Here is a 26,979-nt window from a genome sequence, read left to right on the forward strand (position 1 = left end):
TATGTCAGTTTAGTGGTTGTGCGTTTTAGGGGTGCGGCATCTTGTAAGTTCGTCTTCTTGGGTTGGCCGTTCCTATGGTGGCTATGTGTTGGTGTGGCGAGGCTCTGATTGTCCTCCAGAAGTTGGCTGATCTGTGAATTCTGTAGTCATGTAGAAATGGGAGTTCCAAATCTTCATGTATTTGCTCGAGGCGAGTGTCTCTCGAGTGTCCAGTGATAGCCCTGGCTACTCTGTTCTGGATGACTTGTAGTTGGCTGAGGTGCGTTTTTGCTGCGTGTTGCCATGCAGGGTGGGCATACATCAGGATGGGACGAAAGCTCATCTGATATATATGGCGTTTGGTTTTCAGGGTGAGGGATGGGGAGAGGAGTAGCGGTAGCAAGGCTTGATGGCGTTGACTGGCTTTCTTGGCGATGGAATGTATGTGGTGAGCAAATGTAAGTTTCCTGTCCAGTATTATTCCGAGGTATTTGGCATCATCTCGGTTCTGGAGGGGTGTTCCAGCCATGGTGATCCTGACGTGAACCTTTCTTCTGTTTCTTGTGAAGTTTACTACTGAGGTCTTCTGGTCGCTGACTTTGATCTTCCACTCTTCAGACCATCGGTGGAGAAGTTCGGCGTGTCGTCTGAGGTATAGTTCAGCGTATCTGTTGTTTCCATGGCTGGCAAAGATTGCCGTGTCGTCTGCGAATGTTGCTACCGCTGTGTTGGGGGTTGTGGGAATGTCCGCCGTGTACATGGCGTAGAGGGTTGGGGATAGGCAGGATCCTTGGGGGACTCCTGCTAGGATAGGTCTGGGGGGTGTTAGGTGTCCTGCATGGGCAACACGAAAGGTTCTTCCTTGAAGAAAGGATTTGATGATTCTCAGAAGGTAGTGCGGAGTGCCCTGGAGCATCATCTTGTGAAAGAGGCCTTCGTGCCACACCTTGTCGAATGCTTTTTCTATGTCGAGAAAAAGCCCCAAGGTGTGGCCTCCCTCGTTGAATCTGTCACATATCTTCTCTACCACCCGTACCAGCTGCTGATCCGCGCAGTGTCCTTTCCTGAAGCCGAACTGGTGGTCCGGGATGATGTCATGATCTTCTATGAATTGCTGAAGTCTGCTCTGCAGTACTCTTTCAAACACCTTGCTGGTATGCGAGAGCAGGCTGATAGGGCGGTAGTTGGCCGGGTTTGATCTTTTCTTTCCTGGTTTGGCCAGCATTATGACTTTTGCTTCTTTCCAGGCTTCTGGGTAGTGTCCGGTTCTCATAATGGCGTTGCACAACTTACAGAGTAGGACCAGGGCCTTTCTCGGGAGGTGCTTCAGTGCTTGCGGCGTCACTCGGTCTTGACCTGGAGCCCGGTGTGCATTGATCCTCTTGATGATTGCTTGTATCTCCCGCGGTGTTGTGAGGGCTCTGGAGGAGGTGGGTCTTCTATTCGGGAGAGGTGGTAGGATCTATGTACTGCTGCAGTGGTGGTTGCTGGCGTGTTGGTAGCGTTGATCTGGAAGGTGGTTTCCAGGGTCTGGGCGAAAAGCTCTGCCTGTTCTTCCGGTTCGTGTATTGTTCCTTGTGGAGTTTGAAGTGTGAGTGTTCTGGAGTTTGCTTCTGGTCTTGTGATGTTTTTCACTAACTTCCAGAATTGCCTGCTGGGTGCATCTAGCTCCTGGAGGTGGAGGTTCCAGTTTCTGATTTTGATTCGAAGGAGCCTTTTCCTGACTCTGGATACTAGGTGGTTCCAAAGTGTTTTGAACTGGGGAATTCTGGTACGTTGCCACTGCTTCCGGGCCCAACGCTTCAAGTGGATCAAGGCTGAAGTGCGTCGTTCTTCTGGAGTGGTCTGGTGTGATGGATGAGTCGTTGTTGAGGTGGTTGAGGCGATGGCTATGGCTGAGTTGATGGCTGCGGTCAGGGACGCAGTGGTGGCCTCTATGTCTTCCGTTGTTTCAATTATCCGGCGTGGATCTAACATGTCGCTGAGCAAGGATCTGTAGTGGTCCCAGTCTGTTGTGCGCAGAGTGGGAAGGGTTCGAGTTGTGAAGTGGTAGCTGATTGCGATCGTTTGTAGAACGGGTAGATGATCCGAGTCGAGGCCGTGGAGAACCTGAGGTACACCTAGGATTGCCAGGTTCGCTGTCAGTACCATGTCCAGTACATCAGGCATCCCGCCGTTTCTTGGATAATGCGTGGGTTCCGTTGGAGCCGTGGGAGTGAAGTCTATGGTGGTGAGAGCGTGGTGGAGGATCCTTCCGTTTGCGTTTGACACATTGGAGTTCCACGCCGGATGTTTACTGTTGAGGTCTCCCCCTAGTAGAATCCGGTGTCTTAGCTGTCGCAGAGCTTGCAGATCTGTTGCGTTGAGGTTGTTGTTGTGAGGCTTGTAGGCTGCTATTATTATTATCGGTCCATTAGCTGAGTGGAGGGTGATCCCTGTAGCTTCCAGGGATTGTAGAGGTGGTAGAGGGAGAGGGTCGTACGGGATACTGTCTTTGATTAGAATTGCTGTTCCTCCAAGAGGTCGGTCGGGACGGTCGGTACGGATGGTGGAGTAGTTGCGGATTTTTAGGGTAAGGTGTGGTTTTAGGTGGGTCTCTGACAATAGGGCTATGTCCACTTCTTCTCTGCGGAGAAAGTCCTCCAGGTTGTTCTTCTTCTTTTGGATTCCTTGTGCGTTCCAGTGCAGCACTTTGACTTGTCTGTTGATTCTTCTTTTAGTCGGTGCCATCGTCAAGGATGGACGCGACTACCTCAAACATGATGGTGATTTTGCTTAGTGGGTCTGTCGTTTCTTTCACCTTCCGGAGTCCTACTCGCAGCTTTTCTAGCATTGAACGGAGATTGAGGCCCGAGAAGAGTTCTCGGATCTCTTTGAATGTGTCTGCCAATGATGGTTCAGTGCGTTTGTCCTCGGTGTCTTCTTCTCTGGATTGAGAGTTGTCCTGGGTTGTTTGTTTTTGCTTTGTTTCTTGGTTGGGGGGCCTCCTGGTTTTCTGGTTGGTGTTGTTCTTGTCTTCCGGCGTGACTGCTCCTGTGTAGGATGTAGCGTTGTTTCTTCTGCGGCTGGTATCAGATTTTGAGGGAGGGTCCGACTTAGCTGGTGGTTGGGTTGGCTGTTTCCTCTTGGCTTTGGCCGCCTTGAGCGTGGGACAGCCCATGTAGTTGGCGGGGTGTTCGCCTCCGCAGTTACAACATTTTGCCGGAGTGTCCCTCGTTTTCTTCGGACATTCCGTGGAGAGATGGGATTCTTCGCATTTGATGCAGCGAGGGGTCGCCCTGCATGTTTGCGTGGTGTGCCCTACTCGTTGGCATCGGTAGCATTGGAGAATTGACTGACCCTTGTAGGGTTCCACTGCCACTCTGTAACTAAGAAGGTACTTGAGATCGTAAATCTTGTTGTTCGTTGGGTCCTTGGGTAAAGTAACAAGGAATAGCGGAAACAGGGGCCTGTTGCCAGACGGGTCACTGCGTCCCCTCATCTGGACCACATTGGTTGGGGTGAACCCCTGGTCCTTCAAGTCCTGTAGTGTGTCAGCCGTTGGAGTGTCGAGTGGCATCTTCCGGATGACTACTTTGATTGGGCGTGTTTGTTTCGGAAGTTCTGTGGCAAATGATTGTCCGGTCTGGATGCAGAAGGCTTCCATCATTTCAAAGTCGCGCCAGGTGGTGCAGTGGATTTTTATGTATGCACTCGGTTGCAGAATTTTGTAGGGATCCTTGCAGTTTGCGGTTAGCGTTTTTATGAAAGTATGTCTTTTCTCGACGTCATATCTTCCTGCTGCGGACGGTGTCCTCCGGATTTTCTTCTTCATATTCGGTGAGTGTTTGACCACCCCCAGCGTTGGATGGGTCGTTGGTGGTGTCCAGCGCCGAGAAAGAGTTCCTGAATTCAACAAGTGGCGTAATGCTACTTTCTGGTCTTCTTTTCGCTTTCTTCTTGGGGTGTTGGAACTCTCCTGCGCTATCGGTAGGGTCGTATTCTTCATCACTGGACCCTGCCATCTCGATGGACTGATCTTGGATCTGGGGGGCATCCGCGTGGACGGTTGCACTGTCAGCTGTTTCGTTCATGTGAGGGGTAGAAGTGGTTTGAGCCGTGAGGGCGTGGAGTTCCTCGAGACTCATAGGAACCAATTTAGCCTGACGGGTTGTTCTGCGGCGTTGAACAGAGCCTAAGTTACTAAAACTCATAGCTTTTAGTTGTTTCACTTTCAGATGAGCGATATAAATACAGGTATAATATAATATCCATTGAGAATTTTAAATAATTATTCTTTAGATAACGTTACTTTGTTCCAAATGAAGAACTTTCTACACTGATTCATTAACCTTTTGTGAGTAATATTTTCTTGAATTCAAAATGTTGAAATTTTTAAGATCTGTAATATCCGTACATTTTAATCCAAAGTTTAAATTGTTTGCGCCATCTAAGTCTCTTCAATGAAACTATTTTATAAGAACTATTTATAATGTTAATTACATTACATTTATGTAGGTACAAACATGGACCATGATTTTAAAATAAAGATAAATGTCACTAATATAAACATAAATCCAAGTATGATTTTAAGAGTGGTTGTGAAACGCTGTATTTTTTAGTACTATGATTGCTCTAGCCAAAAATATGTCCAGTATAAACTAATGAGATTCGAAAGCACAGCTAAACTAAAGCTAAATATACAATGATTTAATTTAGAATATTGTACTGTTCTGACGCATTATATCATAGAATTTATCCTAAAAGTATATGTTATTCAAATCGTGCCTAGTGTAAATATCAGTGGATAATGTTGAGATTAGGTTAAAAGTCCTTTTTATTTAGGTTTGGATTCTTTTGTGTCATCCGTTACTTCAGCCTTTGCCCTATTTGAACCCAAAAAATGACGGAAACTAGCATTAATCGATGAACGATATTTCTAAACTAAAAAACCTGATATAAAGCATGTCAAGGAATTTGTGTTGGACCTTTACTTGGGAAGCACGACTACATTTTGGAGGGCCCGGTGCCAGTGTAGTCCGCGTAGCTATGGGACAATCCCAGATATGGTGTATTGTAATGAAGATTATTTCTTTTAAAGTTTGGCTTCTTATAGATTTTCTGTTCAGCAACTACAGCATTATCCCTGTTTATCCTAGGATCATAGTTGGTACCTAATTCTCTTCAGAATGGCCTTTCGAACAGTACGATTTGCAACACGCATCTCTCTAGAAATGGATTTTTGATTTTTTTAAAAAATATCCCTGTTTCTTTACACGTTTTTGCGCCTCTAGATTATTCCCTAATCCTGTTGTGCCTGCGATTTTAACGCAGAGATCTGAAACAAATTTTAAAAATACGAAGGGGTCCACTGAACGTGTGCCCAAAATTTCAATCTTCTAAGTGCAAAAGTAAGCCCACTAACAGATAATAAAAATAGACCTAATAAAAAATCCTTTTTTACAAGTTATGACGTCATCGCATCCTACGTCTCAACGCAGAAAGACGTGAAACCATACATAACGTGTTCTACAATGTCTCCAGGCTTGAAAAAACAAAAACGACCCGACGTAAAAGGCTTTATTAGTACTTTTTAATCGAATAATGAAGATAGTACTCTATTGTATAAAAATATACGATATTATTTAAAAAGGCTAATCAATATTAAAATGTTAATTTTTGGTATACCAAAAAAATTGCTTTCCCAAAATTTTTGCAACCCGCTTGGGAAGTACGTTTTCGGGCGCGCTACCCTAGCTAGTTGTTTTAAGTTGGTCACAAAATTTATATCATGGGGTCAAGTTTTTACAAAACGAGCCCTGCGAGGCTTCTAACCCGTTCCTATTACTACTTCTACTGCTACTCCTACTTCTATTACTCTTACTAGTACTACTACTACTACTATTATTATTACTACTTATCTGCACAAAACTAAGTAAATCATTTTTTAAGTATTACTTTCATCTTATTTTAATGAAAAGAAGTATTATGAAAATATAAAAAATAATAAAAAGCTTTCCTTGTGCCGGGTTTGAACCGATTCCAAAAGCCATTTCCGTTATTTTCCCGTAGCACTAGCACGCTCGGCCACGAGGACTGACCCCATAAAGCCTTTGATTTCTGCTATATATGTGCTACATATCAAGAAACGGATATCGCCAACCAATCAGAAATGTACATTTAGTTCCTACTTCCGGGAGCATTACTCTCGCGAGTTAGTCCTAAATGTTTTTTCCCCTTCAAAAATAATAATAATAATAATAATAATAATAATAATAATAATAATAATAATAATAATAATAATAATAATAATAATAAGCTGGCTCCGTCACTGCCTGAAAGTGAATTTTGTTGGTGGCTGATGAACTAAAGGAGAGAGTATTGTGGCTGAATATTTATTATTTAACGTCTGAAAATAGAATTTATATACTTCTAAAAATTAAGTTACCAGAAGATTAAGTGACTTCCAGATGAAATATGTGGGTTCAAGTAAGCCGAAATCTAATAAAATATGTTGAAACTCGTGTTTTGGAACACCTTGTTATTATCATTATTTTTTCGTAATGAAAAATAGTCACAAAAGGATACAGTACAAAAAACATTGTATTTCGTCGTCTGTCCGATTTGGGTGAGTTTTGGATGTGTTGTAGCTGAGGACCCCCTGGTCAATTGTTTATGTGGGGCCAGCTTCATATGACCAATCCTGTGACCTCCAAGGTCACAAAAGGTCACACAACAGGTTTTATCAGAACTGTCGCAAACTCGGCATACAAAATGTAGTAGTGATGTAATGAAAGGTCACAAGTCAAAACGTCCTGTGGAAGATGTCAGCCGGCAGATTAGTCGTTGCCGGAGCAGGGAACTTGAACCCCTCTCCCCACGCTGCTCCAGTACTTTCCACACACCCGGCCTCCGAGCTAGCAGATGACTTTCTTTTTCTCATACGTTTGTGAAGGAAAGATGACAGTTCCCTCGGCACATTTGTTAACCAGGGCAGCCAGTTGCCCCGCCTTGCTACATGATTTTATGCCTTGATGATGGTGTGCAACTAGTCGTCAGGTTCAAACGCTATACCTTCAAAACCGGAACTTTCAAACTAGCCTCCTTTATAAATAACGGGCATGGCACGTTCTTCAGCTTCAAGGAACGTAGACAGAAGTCTGTTGATGGGATAGCGAATACTTGATACATGTCTAGCGTAACCGAAGTACCAAAGCAAACTAGCAATGTGTACGCAGCAACCAATAGTTCTGGCTCCGCTTTTGCACGTACAGTACCAACTTAATATTGGATCTTCGAATAATTCCTCAGTGTCGTCTTTGGATGCATGTAGCTTGGTTCTTTGAATGGAGTCCAAAGTTGATGTTTGACGGAATCTGAGAACCGGGAGAACATTCATGCAAGCAGAATACCAGCCTCCTCTAATTGAACCTCAAACGTATATTGCTCGTCACGTTGTACCTTGTCTTCAAGTGCAACCGGTCTCATGCCTTTGGAGACCTCTGGAGATCAAACGGTTTGTTACGTGGACAATCCTCATTTGCCATAGCCCAGTATAACACAAATATTTCCTTGGCATGCCAAATTTGAACCAGTTCTGCCAACTCTCGTTGTGTGACCTTTGGTGACCTCTGGAGGTCACAAAATTAGTCATAGGGTGTTGGCCTCATACAAACAATTGCCTGGGGGATCCTCAGCTATAATATATCCAAAAAGCACCCAAAATCGGACAAATGAGGAAATGCAATGTTTTCTGTACGGTGTCCTTTAAACAAAAAAAAAAAATTTTTTCCTCATTTGATCAGAATTTTCAGATGCAAAACAAAGAAGCACTCGTCATCAAAATTATGAGAACTTATAAAATTCAGATTTTCTTTTCCAGAACAAAATATGCGAAGATCATGAAAGAAGAATCAACAACAAAATACAATAAATAGTGATGTCATGTAATGAGCTATGGAGCAGATTAGGAATAGGGCCGCATTACAAACTGTGCAAGTTTTAGTCCAAAATGTACTATATCCACTTTGTTTCTTGTCATAGATGCTATATCTACTTTCGACCGAAAGGGTACCGTACTATAAACATTATTTTTCAAATTTATAATTTTATATTAAAAATGTACATTAAGAAAGTATATTAATGAAATAAACGTAAACAATATTTTTTTCTAAATAAAGTTGAATTAACTTTTGATCATCAAAAATTATTACTTTTTTTCGTTTTTCCTATTTTCTGAAACTTTTTGTAAAATAGATATAAATTCTTTCGAAAACAAGCCCTTCAAATATCTCCAGGTGGGAAAGGCTTAAACCTTTAAGGGCTAGTGGTTATATTTCTTACCACCTACTCTTTCATAAGTTCTCGCTGCATGAATGAATGAATTAGTGGTTACATAAATAACCACCGATTGTTTTCTACAGTGTACATAATACTTATTGTCCAGGCAAGGTACCAAGTTAATAAATTATGGCATGACACTAAGAAAGTAAATACAACGAGATAATTTTTGTTGGGACTTACACAAAATTTTGCCATTTAGAGGGTACAAATATATTTCTATCCGTGTTCCCTGAGAATGAAAAGCAGTTTGTAGAGTTTTGTTTCCATGAAAAACTAAGCAGTAGCGGATCTAGAAGGTAACAACTGGGGGGAGGCTCAACCAGAACCCACACTATGATATATATCATGACTTTAAAATAAACTTCAAAAAATATATAAATAATAGCTTATTATACACTCAAAAAACTGACGTGCCTAGGCCCTTCCAGCCCCAGATTAGATTCGTCACTGAAACTAAGTTTCAATAATTTATGTGTAAGTTTGTGAAATAACAGTAAACAGTTTTGTTAATTTGATATAAAGCAACAAAAAATTTAATAAAGCTGGTAAAAAAAATATGAAAGTAGTCATTTGACTTGAGGATTATAAAAGTAAAATTTCATGCGTTCCTGGCTTCCCATCTGTGGTTTCATTTTGTTAAAATTGTTTAATTTTGTTAAAATATGGTTTAAATTGAACCATATTTTTGCTGTTCATTAAAAAGACCATTGTGCAACAATTGATGAAATTCAGTGACGCCTGGTCTTTCTCGTTAGCTGGTCACACCTGAACGTTATGCGAAAGATTATGTCTTGTAAACCAGATCTTGAATTGTCATGTAAACAAGATCATTGATAGGAAGGTCCCATAAAGGAGATCAGTAGAAAGCATTTGTTTGTCTTGTGAAACACTAATATTTTAATTAAAAAATAATAACTTATTTTTTACAATGACACATTCCTTCATTAAGGCGTCATTTTAGTATTGGAAGAAATGGGAACATGCCGCGACAAACTATTCAGATTTGGGTGAAGGATTTTCAAGCCACTGTTTCAATCAAGGTAAAGAAATCACCAAGTGCCCTTAGTGATGACCAAGTCCCCTTCAGTCATATGTAGAAAGGGTGCAAGAAGCAATGGTACATGTCACTAGACATGTCAGGTAGAAGTGTGCGATAGATATTACACCAGGACTTACACATTCATTCATACAAACTTTAATTGGTTTACAAGTTACATCCTCTAGACTGTAATGCACTTATTCAATTTTGCCTGAGATTTAATGGAACTAATGAAAGAGGACCCAAACTTTCTCTTTGAATTAATCATGTCTGACGAGGCACACTCCCACATCACTGGGTGAGTCAATACCCACAATTGTCGTTATTGGACACCCAAGAACCAACGATTGATCATGAGGTGCCCCTTCCTAGCCCAAAAGTAATCTGCTTTATAGGAGCAACTTTGGTTCTTTTAGCAATCAAGTATACTTGCACATTTTCTGATGTTCCTGTACAACGTACATATGCTATTGCAGCGTACGTATCTGAGAATCCAATGAGATCATATTTCACAACTTTCAGACGAAATAGACCTATTGATCGTAATTTGTCTTAACAATGGCAATTCTAAACAATATACTTCTCACCAGATAGCAATGACATTTGGAAGTACAATATCCCATTCAATTTTTAATTTTCATAATGATTGTAGCAACAATTTTGCAAAAATGGATACTGGAGATAATCAACCAAGCGGATCAACAATTTTGGGACATCAGGTAGTAACATTCGTTTTGTCATTACCGACTTATGAGTCGAAACTACAATAGAAAATGAAAATGAATCACTTGACGGATTCCATAGTATGCCTAAAGCTTTTACACTCTCATCTTCATTAAAACAAATTAACGACTGAGTTTCTAGCAAGTGAGAAGGTATACTATTTAACATACTCATGTCGTTGGTAAACCATTTTCTTATTCGCAAAAGCCATTGTGTAATATAGCTGTTAATTCTGAGTACAGTACCATTACCTTATTACTATCAGCTGAATCTGAAACTAAATTGTCAACAGAGAATTCATGCATGACTAATTTTGCGGTTTTAGGATACCAATGACCTCCATTTACAACTAACTGTTGCAAACATTTTACACCACGATATGTAGCCGAACTCGTTCCAAAAGGAACAGTTAACAATCTAAAATCACTAGTAGGTTGGCCAACTATTTCTCTCCACACTATTCTCTGGTAATCAGAATCACTTTCATCTACCTTAACTTGTCTGTACATCTGTTCCATAAAAAATGAACCCACTCTTTATTGCTGTTTTGAGGCAAAAATTTTATAACTCGAACTTCGGTTGTTTTTGGAAAAAGGTAAACCAGGTTCGAATCTACAAGCCAACCTTTGCAATCGGGAAAAAGTGTCAAATGTTATTCTTCTTTTAAATATAATATGACTTGTTACCAAGTGTAAAACAAAAGCAACATAAATTGAAATACTTAATGATACAATATTTCGAAACCTTGTATAATGTCAGCACATACTTGTTTGTCATTCAACTTTCCATACGTAAAAGAACATTTACATATGTAAAGGAACCCTTCTATATGTAAAAGAAGACTGAAAGCAAAGACATCGAACATAATTCTCGCCTGGGTAGTAAAATAAAAGACAAAGTAGAACAAAAACAGCGTTTGCAATGGATATGAATGTAATTGTCTTGAAACCCCAGTTATATTTTGTTAGAAGGAGGTAGGCTGGAATGTTTGTGTTAGCTCAGTGGTAAGCCGCTAGAGTTCAAATCTCACGGTCGTGAGTTAGATTGCCATCTGGGTATATTCTTTTTTGTATAAAATTCTATTTTACGCCATGAATGAAAAAATACATAAAATAATTACATTAAAATACATCATTTGCATATATATCCATATAATAATTGCAGAATTATTATGTTCAAAATGTAATTATTATGTAATTATTATGTTCAAAATGTAACATCGGAGGTAGGTGTTCACAGCACGTCTGTATAATATAAGTGAATATTAAATAGAAGTTAAAACAATTGTGTAATAGTTATAAAAATGTTAAGTAGTATATTTATTTGCAACTCTTTGTCATATAGAATTTACTTCTCATTATTCTCATTACAGAATGTTCATGAAATATATTCCTAGACGTAAAGAAATGTATGCCAACACAGAATGCCCAAGGTCTGAACGTGGTTACAGGCTCAGCAACTCAATAGCCAAAAAAAGTTGACAAGAAATTTCTGAACCGCAAAGGTCAAGTGAAAGTATTTAAATTGTCTTTAGAACGGAATGTCTTTACATAGGGACTCAGTTCAATACTGTGATATAATTTTGTAAAATGGAAGTGACATATTTTGTAACATGGCGATGCTTTGGTCGCTATCGTATATGTATATAAACCATATTTAGCTAAAACTTGGAAGAGATAATTGTGATTAATTCTGTCAAAAGCCTTGGAATAATCAGTTTATAAAATTGTTACCGAAGAAGGATCGGTAGGTTCATAAAAGAAAATAAAATCTCTGAGATTTGGTAAGGCCTTATAAATAGGGATGTTGTGTCAAAGGCCTAATTAGCAAGTACGTGACAGCTTCTCAAAGTATGTTTTCATTCTGATCTTCAGACAACGAGTTAATATTCTTAGATCTGTGCACAACAGATGTATTGGCCTGAAATTTGTAACACTAGTTTCTGATGAATATTTGGGAACTAAAACAGTAATGCCTGTTCCGAGAGATTGGACTAAAACAAGATATGTGCGGTATTCATTTAAAAGGTCGGCGAGAAAGGGAGCTAAAATATGCATAAATGTAACATGAAATTTTAATAAATGTAACATAAAACAGATGGAATACACTCCAGTATAGAAAAATCAGTACAACAAAGTAGGAGGTTGAGTAGATAATTTTTTATAATAATCAAAAAGCAAGCCATGATATTTTCTTCCTCATACACAAAGCCATCTTCACCCTTAATTTTAGAGATCAATCTTTGTCTGCCCCATGTTTCTTCTTGCGTGTTTGGAGGATACTAGCCTGTTCAGTGCCATCATATCGACGTGTTTCGCTACGAATAATAAAAACTTGCATATGTCGTTTATGCATCGTTAATAAATGGGCTTAGATCTGCTGAATTTGAGGTCGTACTTGTCCACGGCGTTGTTCTTCTATCATATAATTCCTCAATAGACCAGTGTAGTACTGATATTGCAGATGATGATCGACGTTTCCAATTCGACAGTATCGACTAGTCACAAAGCAGAATTTGTTTAACATTGTTTTCCCAAACCTGAATGAGAGAACCATTGTAGTGTTGGTTCATATGAAAGAGGCCTTCCCATTCAGCATGCATTACAGCTTCATATTCAGGTTGACGTAAAATTGTCATTGAGGTATTCGATTAAGTTGTCATTGAGATATATTCCATTGTTAGTTTTAGTACTACCATCAAATACAACACGCATTTTAATGGTTGAGTTACATTCGTTCAGGACAGAATGATGCGGTAGATAATAAGATTCAGATACAATCTTATCAAGTTCTGGATCTGGAATTGTTTCATATGACCCAGGCTTAAGTACTCTTTCATGAAATCATAACATTGCTTACACAAATCAGTATATTTTTTTGGCTTACGTTCCGTCTGACATAATCACTTCACTACTCTGTCCCGTGATACACCCAGAGGCTCAACATTTTCTTTAAAAGGCCATTTTACAATATATTTACCATCATAATCACGTTTGTGAATTACAGCGAAACGCTTCTCATTTTTGCTCTTCAAGGAATAAATGTTGTAAAGTTGGCAACTCCTTTACTTCCAAAAGTGTTTGCAGTGTTTTGTTGAGATCAACAGACACAAAATATAACTAACACTTCATGTATTATTTATTACAGTAATATGACCACACAATACTTATGGCAAAGGGAGTTCCATTCATACCTATGTGTTTGCTACTGTACAAGAACAAAGGAGAAACATCAGCATCTAACAACACATAAAAAGGTCCGCTTTTGTTAAACTGTGAATCTGCTAAATTTGCTTGTTTCGCAATTTCCTAATTTATTATATTTTGAATAGTCACTCGAGGTAAGTTATTTGTAATTTTAGAGATCACTATTGCTTTAGTATGAACATCATTATTAGTGTACAATGATTGAAAACAAAAATCAACTACTGCATGAGAATTTCCAACATTGGAACCAGAAACAGCTGATATGTACATGTTTATTTTCTCTTTCTTTATACCTAATTTCTTTATACCAATGTTGAGATAGAAACGATAATTCACTGCCACAATCGAGAAGGGCACTAAACTGTATAAACTTGGGTTACGTTTATTTCACTTTTAAAGTCTTAGTTAGTTTCTCTAGATATTTCTTCATTTTTATGCTTAACACTATGAAATATTTTCATAATATACTTCTAAGAATAATTAAATCCGAAATTTCCCCACACGTTACTTCAGATTTTAAAGTTAAATTTCGTTCTGCGATTTCAATAATTATAAAAAAAATTGAAAATGAAATTAAAAATTATAGTTTTCACATATGTTCAGCACAAACATCTTTTAATTAACCAATCCTTATTGCATCTTAAAACTTATATGTGCCTTAGTTTTTTTTAATTATAAAACTCTACGATCCATTTATTGTACGATGCACTCCTCACCTTTTTATGTTAGCTATGTACTACCATGAGCAAAATAAATGACGCGTCTCTTTATTTTGAAGTTTTTTGAAAATATCTCCGTTTTCTTTATATGTTCGAAATCTCGGAAGGTTTCCCCAGCAGGACAGGTTAATAACAAACCCGTTTTTAATATTTGTGTTAGATATTAGCTTAAAATAAAGAAATTAGAAGCAAAAAACATTAAATCGACAGAAATCTCGAGAATTACCAACTCTGCTAAAGTGGGAAATTTTCAAGAACGCGAGGGAATTCTGCAGTTCAACACGAAGCAGCGACATCTATGTCAGTGAGAGAAGCGTGGATTAGATCTACAAACGAAAATTTTAACAAAATATTTCTAGTATGTCTTATTATATGCATTATCAGCGAACTCCAAATATATGAATCTATGCTAAGTATTAACGTATAGATAGTGCAAATAGTGGAAATTACCTATGGAAAAAGACGAATTGTTAGCCCAATCGTAATGAAAAATCGTCTTTACTGTAGAACAGATTCAGCTTACGTAAGAAAGCAAATAGCTCAGTTAGATAAAGCAACGAGGTTGTATACCGAAGGTAGACGGTTCGAATCCCGTGAAGGACTGTTGTCATTTTTATCAGTAAGGTTATTTTATTTATTTTTTATTTGGGAAAGAATCAAATTGTAACATATGTGTAAAACTCATGACGATACCAAAAAAAAAAAAAAAAAAGAGAAAATATCGTCGCATTTGCATTAGTGTCTCTAATTTTTGTTTGCAAACAGATTCGTAATTATTTCCCCTGTGCTCACTGATGCATAACGAATGTTTTCCAGTAAATGTTAATTCTAATTTGGAGAATTTTATAGTTTCACAATTTCTCACTACATAGTCTTCTATCTACGTGTTTGGATATTTTGATAACAGATTTCCCTATTAAATGTTTAATTTTCTCTATAAATATTTGTCTTAAATTGAAATTGTTTTGAATTTACTACATAAGCAAAGTTGCCCGAAGGAGGAGAGCTCAAGTAACAGATATTCTACGTAAAAGCAACCTATTGTAGAATGATGATGCTTCTTACCTTCAGCACATAATCTTAACGTTAGAGTGTCAGAGAGAGAAAAATCCTGTTTTTCCTCCCCTATGACCACTCATCTTAAAGCTCTACCTATAATGATTCGTGTCACATACTTTCGGCTCTCCAAAGACATTCATATTTATTATTATTATTATTATTATTCCTGTGACTTTTTGGCGCCCTTCCCCTAGTAGTAGCCTATATTTTACATTTTATCATAGTGTTTTTAATAGTTTAAACCAGGAGCGTCATTTCAGATTTTGCTTTGGGGGGGGGGGGCAAGACCTCTTGATATAAGTAAAATTTCGCGTTTTTCACTGATTTACTACTATTCTAATGATAAACTCTATATACATCTCAAACTCAGGGGGGGCAAATGCCCCTCCCTGCCCTCCCTAAATGACGCCCCTGTTTTAAACCCATTTTCAAAAAGAAATCCTTACCTAGGAAAACTTCACAAAGAATATGGCCCGCTATAAACAATACCAACTCCACCCCCCTGGTCTAGTGGCTAGCACGCCTGCCTTCTGTGGTACCGGGTCCAATTCCCGGTGGATTACTGTTGAACGATAAAAGTGGTTCGGATTCCACTATAATTAGTATCCACATCTCCCTTGCCCATTAAGGCATAACCGTGGAACGCTAAACTCAAGCAAACAAACAAACAATACTTAATTCCCGGCACTCTTTATTCTACATGCCATCTCTCAATTTTTCGATACAGCCCCCTTTGTACTATGAAACTCTCTTCTTCCATAGTGAAATGGAAAAAGATCATATAATTGCCACTACTTTACAAGAATATAAACCAAAAACGTCAGTAGAAAGCACATTATAAAATTTACTTTTTGAGGCTCGTTTTGGTGCCTCTCTTTCTCTGGCGCCCCGGGCAGTCGCCCGGCCCTTAGTCCGCCCTTGAAAGTACGGACGCATAACTAAGGACTGCGGAGGAGAGGTTAACCTTCATGTTATGCCACTGGTTTGACGTGTTTGAAATGTTCAGTAAGTGATCGGTTAGTGAAATAATTTCGACAGTTACTGATGTTTAAAGTTTAGCTAAGACAAAGCTACCTAATCAAATACATTTGATATCGGGATGTAACAGAGACGGAACTGAATTACCAGTCGATTGACCTTGAGGGCAAATCACCAAAGCGTAAAGACGTAAGTTCAGCATGCATTTCTCTGGAGTTGTGTTCAGTATTCCTATCTGCCAGTCATGCTTGTTCGTAGGAGTAATATGTTACAAACCTGACCTTTCGATACAGCACAATAGCAAAAGAATAAAAGGGAAGGAATTCTTGCCCTTGTGAACGTTGGATACCACCATGTGCAATAAAACTGTCGCGTCTCCTTGAAGTGACATTTTATCGAAAATAACTCGTTTTCCTTTATATAGTCTATCCGAAGTTTTTGAGGGTTTCAAAATGAGGAAATGTTACTGACAAACAAGGACGCATTCAGGGGTGGGTCCAGGGGGTCCGGACCCCCTCTGAAACCCCAACTTTTCTGTAAATTTAGCCTAATTTTGGGGATTATCTTTTAAAATTTTATTATAATTTATCCTAATATTGAAGTCGGACCCCTCCCGAAATAAATTACTGCATACGTGTCTCTTCACAATTTTCAATATATTCGTTAAATAATAAAGTAAAATAACTAAATTAGGAGCAAAAAGCTTTAATAATAATAATAATAATAATAATAATAATAATAATAATAATAATAATAATAATAATAATAATAATAATAATAATTGAAGCGAGCTTAACGAGTTTCAACCGTACGACTCAACCAACGTTTGGGTGCCTGTTCGTTCGTCTGCTCCTCTCATAAAAGACATTTCATTTTAATGAAACTAGTAAGTGCCTTCTTTTAGCTCTGCGGAGTAACTATTGCTTGGAATATGAATCTGCAAAACATAAGAGGTAAAATTAACCAAATGGTGCAAGTTTCCACTTATATATATAAAACAATTTTGCAATATCAACTACGTGAATCTTGTCCCATAAAGAAGCCGAAACCCCTACACCGAAGAGCCCTCCGAGATTTGATCATTGTCCACACGGACTGAAATTGTCATTTGAAGCCAAGACTTTAATATGAAGCCAATAATTTCTTTAAAATAGACGGAAAATTCGGAAGTTATAAGCATTTTCATATTTTTGCCTTTTCCCATAAGGGAGCCGTAGCCCCCTATACTGAAGAGCCCCCCCCCCGGAGATTTGATCATTGTCCACTCGGACTGAATTTGTCATTTGGAACCAACACTTTAATACGAAGCAAAATATTTCTTTAAAATAGACGAAAAATTCGAAAGTTATAAACATGTTAACAATTTTGCCTTTTCTCATAAGGGGGCCGTATTAGCCTACACTGAAGAGCCCCACGAGATTTGATCATTGACCACTTGGACTGAAACTCTCATTTGAAACCAAAACTTTAATATGAAGCCAAAAATTAAACTTTTACATCAATTTAAACTGACTGGGTTCCGGTTCCCCCCACTATTGTTTAGTTTAGTTAAGTGGTAATTTGTGACAGCTTCACATCATCAAAAGAATGTTTCACTTCCCCTCCCCTCCCCCAGGAGTTCGTGCTGGATCCACCACTGGAATCAATAGACACTCTTCCTATTCTTTTTGTCACCCTTGATTGTGTAGGGGCTCCTTCGTACAAATAAAGAAGCGGTAATATTACAATCACGGGGCGCTATATATTAGGTATTCTTTTAGTTACCTACCTCTAACCGCACAGGGCCATCTTTCGTAGAATAAAAAATATTACGTGATATTCTAATCATGAAAGGGGAGAGGATGCTGTAAATATATTTCTTATTCATTTTGTCTGTCCTGCTTATCAAAAATTACTTTCTGTTGGAAGGGTACTGAAATGAGAGGGGCAAAATAAAAAGTCGTACCCCCTCCTACATGGTTGCTCAAATAAGTACTAAAGAAAGCATTTTGAACTAAGATATTTAAGATTTAAACTAGGAAACTAAGATATCCTTACATTATGTAAGGATGGCATATTCAGGATTATTATTATTATTATTATTATTATTATTATTATTATTATTATTATTATTATTATTATTATTATTATTATTATTATTATTATTTGAATGTTTTTGGAGCACCGAAATTTTGTGAGACGAACAACGATATGTAGAGGTTTAAGATGGGTGGTCATAGAGGAGGAAAAACAGGATTTTTCTCTGTCTGACTCTCTAACGTAAAGATTATGTGCTGAAGGTAAGAAGCATCATCATTCTACAATAGGTTGCTTTTACGTAGAATATCAATTACTTGAGTTCTCCTCCTTGGGTCTACTTACCTTATGTAGTAAATTCAAAACAATTTCAATTCAATACAAATACATTGTAAAACTTTTCCGTAATTAAACATCTAGGGAAAATTAAACATTTAATAGGGACATCTGTTATCAAAATATCCAAACACGTAGATAGAAGACTATCTAGTGAGAAATATTGTGAAACTTTATAAAATTCTCCAAATTAGAATTAACATTTACTGGGAAACATTCGTTATGCGCCAGCGAGCATATGGTGAGCAGTGAGCACAGGGGAAATAATTACGAAACTGTTTGCAAACAAAATTAGGGACGCTAGTGCAAGTGCGACAACGGCATTTTTTCTTTTTTTGGTATCGTCATGAGTTTTACACATACGTTACAATTTGATTCTTTCCCACATAAAAAAATAAATAAAATAACCATAGTGTAGTGATAAAAATGACAACGGCATTTCCAGGGGATCGAACCCGCTACCTTCAGCATACAGACTCGTTGCTTTAACTAACTGAGCTACTTGCTTTTTACGTGAACTGAGCCTGTTCCGGTAAAGACGATATTTCATTACGATCGTCCTACCAATTCGTCCTTTTCCATAGATAATTTCCACTATTTGCTCTATCTTTATGTTAATACTTAGCATATATTCATATATTTGGAGTTTGCAGATAATGCATATAATAAGACATACTAGAAATATTCGTTAAAAGTTTAGTTTGTAGATTTAATCCACATTTCTCTCAATGACATAGATGTCGCTGCTTCGTGTTGAAATGCAGAATTCCCTCGTGTTCTTGAAAATTTCCCACTTTAGCAGAGTTGGTAATTCTCGAGATTTCTGTCGATTTAATGTTTTTTGCTTCTAATTTCTTTATTTTAAGCTAATATCTAACACAAATATTAAAAACGGGTTTGTTATTAACCTGTCCTGCTGGGGAAACCTTCCGAAATTTCGAACATATAAAGAAAACGGAGATATTTTCAAAAAACTTCAAAATAAAGAGACGCGTCATTTATTTTGCTCATGGTAGTACATTCTTCTAATTTTCTCAATTTTCTGTATATGGCAACAGTATTCAATTACAAACATAATGAAACTTATCATTAACCCGAATGCTAGCAAAAGGAACGCTCCAAACAACTCGGAAATGCCGAATGGCCTTCGAGTGCCTTCTACACCTCTCGTAGTTACAAGTAGAGACTGCTCAAACAACACATCATTATGCCATTTATCCAAAAGACCAGCAAAATCAAAGCTTTTGATGATTTCATTGAACGCTTCTACGAAGGGAGATCCTCTTTTGAAGGTATGGAAACCAGGAATCACCTTAACCTCTTCTGAAACTATATGCAGCAAAGGTCGTCCTTCAGAATCAGTAAAAGATTGGTTGTACCTCAAGTATTCTGAGTAACTTTTTATCCAAAAGAATGCGTAGTTTCTTGTTTCGATTACTTTCTCGTATCCCTCAATGACGGAAGACACTGCAACATAGTTATCATATATTGCTCTCAGTACAGGAGATGAGGAATTAAAAAGAGTTTTAAGTCCGCGCAAGCTTCCAACCATAATTTCAGATTCCACCATTTCTTGCAAAGTATGGATGGGATAATACTTCTTTGGAACAGTGATAAAACAAAACAACTTTGCGCTGTAACACGTACTGAGAACAAATGCAGGAAATACCCACAACATGAACATCATTCTCATTATTGAGATGTTCTCAGGTGGCTTTGTGGACATTCCTAACAGAATAGATAGATTATTAAGAAATGACAGCTGAAATGGTGTAATTCTTTTTAAGATTTTTCTCTTCATCGTGGCCGTAGACACAGAGGTAATTACGTAAGTAGCAGATGCTAATACCCATAAATTATTGTGAAATGGGAAATATAAATTCATCCATTGAGGATATTTGCCAGGTGTAGGAATAGTGAAAACAACGTGAATTATTCTTCTGGAATATAGACATTCTAAGAACAAACACATCGGTTCGGTAACACCCCAAAATGCCATTTCTGCCTCGTACAATCCAGACTTGATTTTTCCTAGAACTCCTGTTACAGTGCCATTTGAGAATACTTGTCCATGTTTATTTGTTTCATAGGGATGCAAGCGCATTGAAAAGTTCATCTTTTGTGATATACTATCAATTAAACTCCAACCCCTTCCTCTGAAAATAAATTTACCCTTCGAATCTTGTTTAGATATAAGACCAGGTGGATTATTTACACAGGCAATTGACAATGGGCATTGGTTTAAGTTTCTCAGCTTTGATGGGAAGAGGTCTACATTTCGTTCTAGCATATTAACCTGACACACATCTAGGAGAGTCTCCTTCAGCTGGGAACCACAGGCATCAATGAAAGGGAAATATGTGTATATGTATAAAGAGTTAATTTCTTTTCCAGGAACAAGAAGTATAATATTAAATATGTCTTTCTCAAATGAATGTTTGAACAGTTTACGAATGTCGTCTGAAGTGTAATGCTGAGACATTAAAATAGCAATGAATTTTGATCGTGGATTCCAAAAGGACAGATCTTTCGAATGATCAATCATGTTCTCAATTACATAGACGTTCTCCAATATAATTACGAAACAAACGGAGTTTCTTTCGTTTCTTAGCACATAAGACGTGTTAATTGGTTCTTTTGGTTGTCTATTACTTGTGAGTATTACCACGGCTTTGTCGTAATTTCCAATAAATATGTCTGTGAGATACAAATTCTTCTCTTGAATCACAACTAAAGTCCTTCTGTCATAGGTTTCTTTCTGTAAGATTCTCAGTATGCAAAGATTGACAATTTTGTTTAGATCAATATGCATAATTTTCTTCTTCATAGTATCATTCGTGCTTACGTTTATGGTTGGAATTAACAGCAAAACTATTGAGATAATTCTCAATCTCATCGCACGATAAGGAGGACGTCTGTAAAGAAAGAAAATAATCGTTGTTCTTTAACATCTTCATGTTCACAGCTTAAATTAAAATTTAAATAAAGTACATTATTTTGGTATGCTAATGTAGACCTGGATATAATACTGGTATAACTAACATCCCATGAATTTAGAGATTGTCACAGGTGGTAAGCCTCAAAATATCCTGGTATTTTGCGTACTAATGCTTATTTTGAAATTTAAAAAGATAGTGATGCAAAGAGATGAAATTCTGTTGGATATAAATACAGTTTCTCTTTGTACAGTATTGGCCTATCTGCAACTAAGCGCTGCACTCTACGTAACAAGCATAAAATAATCACTCAGAAACTACTGGATATTTTCCTTTCCCCACGTGAATCAAACATGTAATGAATAATATTATAAACCTGGCAATTTGCACCCTTTTTATGACCCTGTAGATTTATCTCCACGTTAAAGGGAGTGTCCCGAATGCCTGACTGATCAGAACGCAGGCGAAACTTCTGGCGTTGGGAACTTGTACTTTGGCCGATGCAAAGATTTGCGATGTAAGGTAGCACGAAGGAATATTTCGTGAAATTCGTTTTGGAGAAGTAAAATAGGGATAGCAATTATTATAACAAAATGGCCATGTCTAGTACCCGTTAAGGTTACACACATGGAATTTGGTATTTCTACTTTTCGCTTAAAATATTTCGAAACATGTTTCAGAGTTTTTTTTTTACTTGATTTAGAAGGAAAGAAAATTGTTGGGTATTTGAAAAGGATGTTCATACAACATGTTCGAATTCCGTGAAATACTTCGAATTCAGACCAATTTCAGTACAAACAGAATTCTTGCCGTCTTGCAAATGATATAAGAGTTCAAGTGGATATCGGTAAACGAAACCTCATATAACAAATATACAGAAAGAGTTTAGCCACTACAGTGGAGCAAATAATCAAAAAAGAAAAACATATCTGAGCTATGAATGGGAGTGTTTCAAGCGGGTAGGGTTCAGGTACATGTATTCCGCCGTGAGATATCTTCAAGGATTTTAATACGAATACTTACTTATTTTAATAAAATAATTTAATATCAATACTTTAATAATGAAATTTTGATGGCTCCGCACCCGATCTTCTCTTCAAGTATTTGCATGCATGACAATATGTATAACTCCATAACCTGTTTAATTTTTAAATTGCTGATTACATTATAATAGTTTTTTATTTGACAAAACCATCTTATTTTAATATTGCCAAGACAAACAAAGAACAAAATATAATATCAAAACACAGTACTAAATAAACAGAAAACTAGCATCTGGGACGAAGTTATATTGCAACATAAATTTTAGTGTCCATTGTACTACTTGTCAAGTACGAGCTCTGTACATACTTCTACCTACAGATACATACTTCTAGAAAATGAAAACCTTTAAGCCTGATTTTTCCCTGCACAAACTGTTACTAACACCCGTATTGTTGCCAGGTCCACAAATGTTACTTCATTACCGACATCAAACGTTACTCACATTAATTTCTTTCTTTAGTTCATATTCATGCTATCACATCATAGTCTGAGTTTCTTGATCAAAATTTGAGACTGTTATACATTGTCCTAGCAGTTGAAGAATAAAGGATAAACTTAACATTTTGATTAACATAATAATAATAGGAATAATACTGCTAAATCGGTTATATACAATCTACGGATTAATTATTGATCGGTTATAGTGTTTGTGAACACGTCAACAACAGTGATAGCTGTCTCAGCCACTAAAAGAGGAGAAATAACATTCTAAGATGAAAGCAATTACTAAATATAAAAAGTTCTTGAAATAATAATCATGATAACTGCTCAATTAATCACAAATAAGTAGCGCGAAAAAGTATAAGAACTAAATTAGAGGTTACGAAATCATGAAAAATTTAAATAAAAAGTAAATGTTAATTAAAAGCTAATTAAAGATAGGAATTCTGGAAAAACTGCGGTAAGTAAAAAAATCATTTTTCCTGCGAAAAATACAATAATATAGATTATAACCCAAAACTGACTATTATTACTAGAAAATATTATATGGTATGTCCAGTATGGATATTCAGCATATTCCACACCTGAACATGATTAATTATGTGGAGACATTTCGCTACACAGCAAATAGGAACGTGTGAGATCAAAGAGTTCGACGATTTTTTCTACGAAACAATTTCTTCCTTTTCCAGCTTATCAGTACTCAACTCCTTGTTGAATGCTTTTCTCTGGATACAGTTTTCAGTTGAATATCTATGTTGACCAGCAGAAGATTTTCTGAGATATTGTCCGCCCGGAAAGGGTCTTCACATTCCTGAAGCTAATCCGCTACCTGTCCTGAATCATAGCATAGTCTATTCAATATCTGTATCCGTATACTGACAATTTCCATGTAATCTTCTTCTCAGCTCAGAACCAAGTGTTCTCAATTAGCAGTGAATTCTGTGTACACTATTTAACCAGTCCGTCTCGCGTTTCATTTGTTTCGCCTACACTATATTCGTCTACTACACCACCTCCATGCTCTTGTCTCACAATTAGTTATAAACCTTCATTACAGTTAGCTACACACTCCTCTTCCCCTGTTTACAATCTCTCCTTTTTTCATACTTTTCCTTTACTTATTCAGTTCTAGGCAACTTGATCGGTTGAATATCTCTGTCACCACTGAATCCTTCTTTTTTACTTTAAGTCTTAAGATCGTAACGTTTTCATAAACGAACTGTAGTTCGACTAACTTCTCTTTCAAACACTCACCAAGAATTATTCCCACACCACTATTACTATCCTTTTCATTATCTGAGTAAAAAATCTATATCCTTTGGTTCCAACTTTCTATCATCTTTTCGTCTAATTTCACAAACACCTACCAAGTCTAGATTGTATTGTTTTATTTTCTCTTTACAATATTCTAACTTCCCTACCGTAACATGATACGTACGTTTCATGTGTCTATTCTAATATTTTGCTTCTGAGTGTCTTTTTCTCTCTCTCTTCTCCACATTGTTACTGTCTCGTTGAATAGCCATTTCCAAGACGTCTGTAGAATAATATATACTGGTTTCTAAATTTCAATCAAATAGAAATTGTTGGCACTCTGTTGTATATTATGAGCGTGAAGAAAGCCAAAAGTATGTTGGAAGTGTAGTGAAGGGCAGTGTCCAAGGTGATGATTGCCAACAAAATTCATAGCCAAACCACATCGCGAAAACGAACGGTAGTCGGAAGAACATCTTCAGGCTCAGTTCTTGCTGAATATTAAACCCTTCAGCCTTGGCGCAATTGTGATGTGAGACAGAGGAACTCAAGAAGCAATTTCCATATTCTGTATCGACAATCACTATTCGCTGCGAGGCTCATTACACTGGACTACAAAGTCGGTTCGAAAGGGAAAATTTCTGATACGAGACCACTGTGCTTTAACACCACGCCTAGTGATGGCTAAAAACGTGTACTATGGTTCGATGAACCTCTGTCACACTATTTGAAACCAGGGATTGTATTTATGTGTGCCCTACGCCCAAAGAAGCTAGTGATGCATAATATCTCCGCCCAACAATGAACATGTCCGCACATTTCTGTTTCTGTGTGTCATAATATTACGATTTTCTTGCATACTGGTCATGCCACTGTTTGAGATTGTATATCTATTTCCAGACTCCTGTGCATTTCGTTGTCTAGATGTTGTTTCCGGAAATGATGCTATGTTCAAAGATGGCAACGATCCGTTTACGCAGTTCGAGCTGTTGTGAAGTGGTTGGAGAGATCTAGGAATGCACTTAAACACCTCCGTGCCGCCCAATCATCAGCGCTGAACCTAGTTGAATATATATACTCCAGTTTGGAAATGTGACAAGTTGTCTAGGTACAAAATGTGAAAGGAAATGACCAATGTCTGCATTTCTTTCTACGTATGGGAGTTCTTTTAAAAATACTTTTTGTAAACGTAAATTAGTAGACTATACACTATATAATTATGGTTTTGGTTGCAATCCTAATAGAAATACGATTTTTTCATGATGTATTAAACTTTATATTTCTCTTCTATTAAATTTCAATTTTGGATTTAAAATATTTGGTATCCAAACACACACATATCTTGGTATCCAAACACTTGATGTCCTGCAACCGAAAAACATATAACTTATGGAAAATAGTCGAAGATTTCTTAAATTGTGATAACAAAATTGTAGAATCCAGAAATTTAATTATAATTCTAAGCACAGCAGATTTGAACCAAAAAAATAACGGTTAAAATATTATTGTGTTAGACTGTATCCTACTCTACCTCAGAATTGTATATATTAATTTTATATATTGGAATTGAGATCTTGGATACGGATTTTACACAAATTCGTGTATATATCTTGTTAAACTCTGTAGAAGCTACTAGTTTTATAATGCACGAAATGTTCTTGTCCCCTACAAGAAGCGAAATAAATTTCGCGGAATCGTATTCTAAATAATAATTTGGTGATATCAGGTTCAATCATAATTTTTAACTGGATGGCCGCGGTGGTTCAGTGATAGAGCGTTTACCACAGATGTGTGCGGTGGTTCGATCCATGTTTACACCAAGTTAAATTTGTAATGGACAAAAACCGTGTGCGTGAGTTTTCTCGGGGATCTTCCGTTTTTACAAACATTCTTCATTTTACAATTTCATTCATTTTTAGTCATCAACATCGTATTTTTTACCTTACACTCTATAACTATGGGATGTAAACCTGGAAGATTTTGTTTTATTTCGTTTTCATTTTCCTTATATTTAACTACATTACAAGTAATACTTCCTTCATAAATCATGAATGGTAACTGAACACAAAAGGAATATATCGAATAACTGGTAAGTGAATACTAAAAATGGATTAAATAACTAATAAGCACTTTAACCATATTCAACAGTTAGAACACGTTTTCATTATAGATGATCGAACATTCAACCAAAAGTGAGGAATATAACGCCTAGTACCGAAACAAAGAGAAATGGTTCGAATGCCTTGTTCTTCGCAACACACCGTGCTTAAAGGTGTAGACAAAAATAAAAAAATCCAAGAAACATTCATAAGTTCAAAATTGTAGTTGTGATATATACCTTTTGATATATAAAATTATACTTATTGTTCCTGAGTGTTATAGAAAAGTCAGTGAGCTCCTTTGCCTGAGACTTAATCTCTACTGTATCATAGTTTTATATATAATTTCTACTTAAACATAGATTTCATAATACAAAAAGAAGTTGTTTCCTGTTGTAATACTATTTGTACCTGTAAGAATAACATCACGATAATACTAAGAAAGTTTCTTAATACTTAATGAGCCTTCATACGTGTATATTACATGTTTGTTTTACGTCCTATTATTGTGATTTATGGTAACTAATATACGTCTCGTTGCTACTTCGTTATATTTACTGTAGATACATATCGGTGATTTTCTTTCTTGATTATGTGATTTATCTTACAAAGACCATATATCAGTATTAATTACTTAATAGATGTTAAATAGTCATACAAATTACATTTAGCATTTGTTCATTAGCGGGTAAATTATATGAAGGACGATTCACAATGTAAAATATGACTTTGTTTCTGTGATATAGCAGAAAATATTTTCTAAAATTTTCAAATCACATTCTACCACAAATATGCGAATCCTCTACCATTTATACAGAAAAAATC

The 26,979-nt window shown here is 36.9% G+C and overlaps 1 protein-coding gene across 1 annotated transcript; it reads right to left on the reverse strand.

Annotated features, from left to right (window-relative positions):
* Positions 1-10,257: 10,257 nt before the first annotated feature.
* LOC145669905 (ionotropic receptor 21a-like) lies at positions 10,258-21,204 on the reverse strand. Its single transcript, XM_081738253.1, has 2 exons — positions 19,447-21,204; positions 10,258-10,572 (listed from the first exon to the last, which is right to left on the reverse strand). Exons 1-2 carry the CDS (start codon positions 21,202-21,204, stop codon positions 10,258-10,260), a joined length of 2,073 nt encoding a protein of 690 aa, XP_081594379.1.
* Between the last annotated feature and the right edge of the window lie 5,775 nt (positions 21,205-26,979).

Source organism: Thermobia domestica, chromosome 14 (assembly GCF_964235325.1).
Source record: "Thermobia domestica chromosome 14, izTheDome1.hap1.1, whole genome shotgun sequence".
Taxonomy (NCBI): Eukaryota; Metazoa; Arthropoda; class Insecta; order Zygentoma; family Lepismatidae; genus Thermobia; species Thermobia domestica.

Coding starts and splice junctions, on each gene's coding strand:
- LOC145669905 (XM_081738253.1), bottom strand. CDS start 21,204: ATGAAGAAGAAAATTATGCATATTGATCTAAACAAAATTGTCAATCTT. Junction 10,573..19,446: donor TGATAAGTTTCATTATGTTT/GTAATTGAATAC, acceptor TTTATGGAACAG/ATGTACAGACAAGTTAAGGT.